The sequence below is a fragment of the Trichechus manatus genome, unplaced genomic scaffold (genome assembly GCF_000243295.1).
Source record: "Trichechus manatus latirostris isolate Lorelei unplaced genomic scaffold, TriManLat1.0 scaffold00049, whole genome shotgun sequence".
Classification (NCBI taxonomy): domain Eukaryota; kingdom Metazoa; phylum Chordata; class Mammalia; order Sirenia; family Trichechidae; genus Trichechus; species Trichechus manatus.
In genome coordinates, this window is record NW_004443985.1 from 11,120,609 (window position 1) to 11,127,235 (window position 6,627).

Sequence of the window (6,627 nt, forward strand, 5' to 3'; positions counted from 1 at the left end):
CTAACTGATTTACTAGATGGGGTAGGGGGAGGTTGAATTGTAGATAGTCTTTTAAATACAGTTATAGTCATTTTTTATAGTTGATTCTAAGCAGTAACAAGAAATGGGATAAATTACTTCTTGAGACATCTTGTGAATATAAAATTATATTGGAAAGAAAGACGAAGGGCATAGTGTTCTGAAATGCTGTAGCTGAATGGCATGTGTCTAGTTCGGGAAAATATGTGCTAAGTAAATTCAGCTGTTAGAAAAAGAGGAGGCCTTAGCCTTCAACGTCTTCTACCACTTGGAATTCACATATGATGTGTTGAGATTTCTAGTCACTCTGGTTCTCAGACCAGTACTGAAATTCAGGCTTTGTCAAAACGTGAATAGCTTAGAAGGTCTGCTGAACTCACACAGTTTGGCCCAAGCTTGATTTTTGTCCCAAGTGTCTAATCTTCATGTATTGCTACCTCAGTGAACAGAAATGTGAACCCCAGACACTTGGCATTGTCCTTGTTTCCTCCTTGTCTCGCTCCTACATCCCATCTCCAGATCCTAGTAATCCACTGATATTATTAGGGCTTGAATTGATCCACTCCTCTCTACCACAGCACCACCATAATCCATAGTCTCTCAACCGAATTCCTGAAATAGTCTCCTAATTGGTCCCCCTGCCTCTAATGCTATTCTCTCTCACTCCATTCTCCACACTGCTGCTGCTATGATCTTTCTGAAATGTAAAAGAGATTCCACTGTTGAAAACTCTTTAGCAGCCCCTAAAGTTTTCAGGGCAAATAACAAGCTCTTTAGCCTGTGTACGTGGCCCTCCCGATCTGCTGTGGCTTATGTTCTCATCATCACTCATCATGCCAGCTAATTCATCCAACAGCACGTCCCAGATGCTCTCTTGCTTTTTTCCCACTCCTTTCTGTCTTCATGTGCTTGTAATACCTTTTTCCACACTCCCCGCTGAGAGAGAGAGAGAGATCAGGTGGGAGGAAGAGGGGGAGAAGGAGGGGGAGAGGAGGAAGGGTCAGAGAGAGAAGAAGGGAGGAAAGGAGGGAAGGAGGGAAGGAGGGAGAGAGGTAGAGAGGGAGAGCCAGAGCTGGAACTTGAGATGGGTGTGCATGCACACACATTTTTGGTGTGTACTGAACAAGATCTGGGACATCCACAGAAAATGTTCATGGCAGCCCCTAAGGAATGGGACCTCAGAGGAGGCGTTAAGGGAGTGATATTGCCTGATGTACTTTTCACTTTACTACCGTGTTTGGATTTTTTTATAGTGAATAAGTATACCTCTCTCTCTCTATTTTTAAATTACATTTTCCCATCTTTAGCCCCAGAGACACTGATTCAGTGGGAAAGAGTCCAGGATTCTGCTCTTCCAAAGTTTCCCAGAGACACTGTTAATCAGTCAGTTTGGGGAACTCTGGTTGAAATGATTGTTTTTTGTTGTAATGAGACAATTTACATTTTTATTTTTTAAGAAAAGCTCCAACTATACCTAACAACCATGTTTCTATATTTCCTTTTATTTTGTAGTTGTTTAATTCCACTACAAATACACATTCTTTCTAGTATATTAGATCTGAATTATCTCTAAGAATTATAAACACTTTGGCAGCCATTTTAACAGCCAGCAATACTAGAACAAAAGTCCTAAGTAATCATTTTAAAGTGTGTGTTTGTACACTGTTTCATAAAGCATTTTAAAATTAAGGCAAACAGGAAAATAAACTACAAATACGAATATCAGCGTTTGGTAAATTCTAAATTTTTAACACTAACTTAAACACTGTTAGATTGGCTGTCAAAATTATGAACATTCTCAAATATAGAGTCGTTACAAATATCAGCTTTGGTAGAGTGTATACTGTTTTGCTAAACATTTTCAAGCTTTTGACTTCAGGAAAATATAAAGATGCAAATGTTTTTTATAATTAACTTTGAAAATCTGTATCATGCCCTAAAACTCAGACATCAAAGCATCTATTTCTTTAAACTTGTTGGTTATATTCTCAATACATTCTCCAGCTTTTAATTTTAGTCCATCAATTACAAGATAGTCCTCTTCACAGTAGTTCTCAAATGGGCTGCCTGCAGGAGCTTCAGGGCTGCAGTTAGGTAACTGTAAAAATAACCACACACTTCATCAGAACTACATCAAATTCACTTAAAAATCAGGTTCAGTTGTGTGAACAAAACATAGGGAAGTTAGTAACTCCTCAAGCCACAGCAGTTTTACAAAGTTTCTTGCTCTGCTAGTAGTCAGATAATGATCCCCCTATGTAATATATAGAAAATATGTTTGTATAAGAATAACTTATTATTTACATTCTATCTCTACTCCTTCCCCAACATTACAAGTTTTATTTTTAATGGTATGCTTTGAAAAAACATGATTATTTAAATTCCGTGTCAATTTTCTATATTGGTTTATGTTTTAAATTATTATCATAGGGACTACAGTGTAAAACTGTTTTAGTCACATTTTCTGTGGTCACCTGCTCCTAAGCATTACTTATGAATACTGCTAGTTTGATCTAACTTAATGGGTAAGGACACTGGTAAAAAGCAATATACACACACATACATGAGATTTATAATTTCAAGGTTCATTAAAGGCAGGGTTAACTTCCTATGCAATTCAAGAAAAAAAAGATATATACACAGATTATATAGGTATTTTTATATACCAAAGATGTACATTTTCATATAAATATTATTCAATAAATGCTGTCTTATTTGTATATGGATTATCCAATTCAATTTGTGAATTATTCGGGTAGATTTATAAAAATCTGAAATTAATTCCTCCCATTGCTTGCAAAGTCAGGGCATGTCAGCCAGTGTTAATATTAGCTAAAGAAGAACGTAATTAGGAAGGTGACTCTACTGAGGAAAATAATCTCGCAAAGCATTTCAATGACAAATAGCTATGAGTTCTGATTATCCATGTGTATATGATTCCTTCCATGGTGCTGCTCTCATCCATTGGTGTACATGCTTGACAGTAATCATATTGAAACCTCATAGGTGAAATGAACGATGAAAACATCAAATTTACAGCTTTGAAAATAGCTCAAACAATAACTGCTCAAACAATAAGCATGCTCAGGACTTTCAAATTACCAGGTGGCTCTTTTTGGCTTATAGGAGGCCACTTTTTCCTAAAAACAAAACACATCTCCAGTTTTAAGCAGTGTTACCTTTGGAAGCCATATTAATTCTTTTGACTCCCTCAAAAAAAGAAAGAGAGAAAGAAAAGAAATCCCTGAAGTGATCAATTCTTTACTTTCAAACTGGCAATAACTCCAACTCTGATACCATTTGTTTCATTGCTATTCTCCCCACTGAAAAGTGAACAAGGCCCTAAATATCCCAACCCTGGCATGAAAGCAAGGCTTCTAAAGCTTGATGTGGAGAGTGCTTCAGTCAGCAGGAGGCGCTCACCTGCCTGCCAGCAAGTTAAAATGGTTAATTTTTACAATTCTTCAATGCCTTTTGAAAGCATAAAATAATGCAAGACTCTAAAACCAAAAGCAAGCTCCTGCTATTAAAACTATGTTTTACCCCAAGAAGTAAAAATGAGAAGTGAGTAATTTTCTGTTCTATCAAGTTACTAGTTATAATGGCAAAAAAGAAGCCAATCCTGTGGCTGTAAAAACTCCAGGACATCACTGTAAAAATCAAAAAGGCTGTATTTTTGAAAAGACGATCTGCAAAGGCTGAAAAAAACATTTCACAAAACCATATGGTGTTCAAACAAAACGCACATTTGCTAGAAAAAATAATTTCAGTATTAATCATATATACATAAGATATATGTCGGAGTCCTGGTGGTGCAATGGTTAAGAGCTTAGCTGCTAAACAAAAAAGGTCGGCAGTTCAAATCCACCAGCCGCTCCCTGGAAACCCTATGGGGCAGTTCTACTCTGTCCTGTAGGGTTGCTATAAGTCAGAATCGACTCAGCGGTAACGGGTTTGGTTTTTAAGATAATGTCACCAATCTATAGATCTTGTTCTACAACAGATGAGACCCATATATAGAAAAGAAGTCTTTTGAAAAAGGTACTCTAACTGAAAAATAGGCATTAAAAACCCATGCCAATTCAGGTAAAAGTTGATGTTGCTTGTGTCGACTATGAAAGCTATCACGTCTTTCAACTCAACAGGAGTTTTTAACATTAATTTCATTTTTACATATGTATCTTATCTCAACAGTAAATTCTGTATGTTTTCTTAATTTCTCAGTAAAGGAGGGGTTTAAGATTCAACTTTATTCTTGTTGAAGTTCTGAATGAAATCCTGCAATCCAGCAGCTGTCAAAGTGTCTAAACCACCTTGTCCACTTATGAATCCATCTTCTCTGCATCTGAGAACTGGGAGGCTTGAGGAGGCGCAGTTGCCAAAGTGAGAATGTGGCAAAACAGAGATGAAGTAAAAGACTCTTAGCACTTACTCTCTATCCACTGCATTGCCAGTTCTAGTCTATGATCCTAGCTAACCTTAGGCATCAGTTACTATGCAAAGCACTTCTCCTGTTTTGCCTTATTTAACCCTTAAAACAACCCTCTGAGGCAGGTGATAAGCAACTTCACCAAATTAGACCGGTCCTAAGTGGCAGCAACAAGATTGAGACCCAGGCATTACAATCCAGAGTAAGTGCTCCTAACCAGCATACTCTCTCGCCTCCAGGCACAGGCACGCTGTATCTCCAAATGAATGAACGAAAGAATGAGGGAGCAAGCAAGTGAGTGAGTAGGCGGGTGAGTGATACGAAGGAAAAAAGGGAGGGAGAGTGGGAGGGAGGGAGCAACCTTAATGATACACCACAAGTCCTCGCTTGTGTACTTTTCTTCTTAATTATTTAGGGAGCCGCTCAACTGCCTCATGGTGGTGTCTGCCCTCTGACTTATTTTTCGCACTCACTCCTCATTGACGCTCCGCATTAAGGACCACCTCCCTGGGCCGTGCCCCACAAAGCCTCATTTTACTTGCAGAGACTTGGAGCTGATGTGCTGAGCAATTTGTCAACCAACTTAAAATTTATGTTGTCGTACAAAAGCATTGAACAAAGTAAGCACACATGGCCTTTCTGAGCCCAACATAATTGGCCAAAAAGAAAAAAAAAGACAAATCTAGACATGAATGGCGAAATGATGAAACTCACCCCAACTAAAGACTCCACCTCCAGTATGTGACTAGCGAGCTTTATCCCTAGAGAGGTCATCCTGGTGCAGGAACCATGCCTCCTGCTGTTGTCCTTAGCTGCCATCCATTTTGATTCTGACTCACAGCCACCCCGTGTGCAGAGTACAACTGCTCCATAGAGTTTTCAAGGCTGTGACCTTTTGGAAGAAGGTGGCCAGGCCTGTTAACAACCCTTTAGTGCCTGGCAGTACATACAGTGACTGTGAGCTTTTCCAGCCTCTGGGGTTTATTGGGGAGCTGCTGTACCACTGACAGTATGTGCTGTCAGAAGGCAGGGGCCTTTATGACTGTTTGAAACTGAAGAAATGGGCATGTGCTGCAAACTACTGTTTTTACAGGGTGTTATGTGAGCTGTCTGAATTTTTGTAGGAAAAATAGAAATTGTGAAAATTTTTATTTGTTACATATATGTGTCAATAGACCCTGATGGGGACTCTGGGGTATAATTAGTGGTACTTCAAATGTACCAATAAACACTTAAGGTAGGATTGTGGGTGGGGGCAAGAAAAAAATCCATACTACCTACCAAAAGTTCAGACACCTTCAATGATTCAGCATGCTTCCATTAATGAAAACACATGCTATCAACAAAAAATTCAAAGCAGAAAATAATGGATTAACCAATGGGTTAACCCACCAACCTCCCTCTTAATAGTGGGCACTTAGCCATTTGCACCACCCAGGGACTCCTGTAGGTGGCGTCAAACACTCAACAGGGCATATTTTCCAGCGAACGTGTTATCCACCAGGCGCTCCTTGGAAACCCTATGGGGCAGTTCTACTCTGTCTTTTAGGGTCACTATGAGTCGGAATCGACTCGACGGCATGGTTTTGGTTTGGGGTGCTATCCTGACCCCATCTGATTGTAAAGATTTGCAGCAGGGGACAGGTCTGTCTGTAGTGGCACCTTCTCATTTCAGTGAGCCTCCTCCACCTTTCTTCATTTCAATCCTAAAGATCTGAAATAAAAAGGGCTCTTCTCCTCAAACACAGGTATCGTTTTCAAGACTGATAGATATATTCTGATTTCTCAACAAGCTACTAGTTTAGTATTTACCTGATGGTAATCATGGGCTCAAATTTCAGAAGCGAAAAATGTTTTCCATGCAGTTAAAAAGTACAACCAAGAACAATGCTGCCATTTAAAGCATTTTAAATTGCTATTCAGGCCTGGTAAAAACATCAATAATACCTTTTCTCCTGGATTTCCTTCCTCTCCACGTTCTCCTTCAGACTCCTCAGGTGTTGCTGTGGGCTCCAGTGCTTGCTGGAGCATTTGCTCCAGCTCGTTTAGTAAAATTTCTGTCTCAGAGACAACTAAAGAGACGTCATTAATATAGTCAAAAGGACCGTATCTTAATTAATTCAACCTAATTCATAATTTTAACCACCCAGAAAGAGGATCTCTTCTAAACATTACAAGAT

The 6,627-nt window shown here is 39.1% G+C and overlaps 1 protein-coding gene across 1 annotated transcript in view; it reads right to left on the reverse strand.

The window, feature by feature from the left end:
- Window positions 1-1,954: 1,954 nt before the first annotated feature.
- Window positions 1,955-6,627, reverse strand: part of ZCWPW2 (zinc finger CW-type and PWWP domain containing 2) — a 96,136-nt gene continuing 91,463 nt past the window's right edge. The window contains exons 7-8 of the mRNA XM_004377364.1: window positions 6,395-6,519; window positions 1,955-2,116 (exon numbers count right to left, since the gene is read on the reverse strand). Of these exons, the coding sequence (XP_004377421.1) occupies window positions 1,955-2,116; window positions 6,395-6,519 (287 nt within the window). The remainder of the gene's footprint in view (window positions 2,117-6,394; window positions 6,520-6,627) is intronic.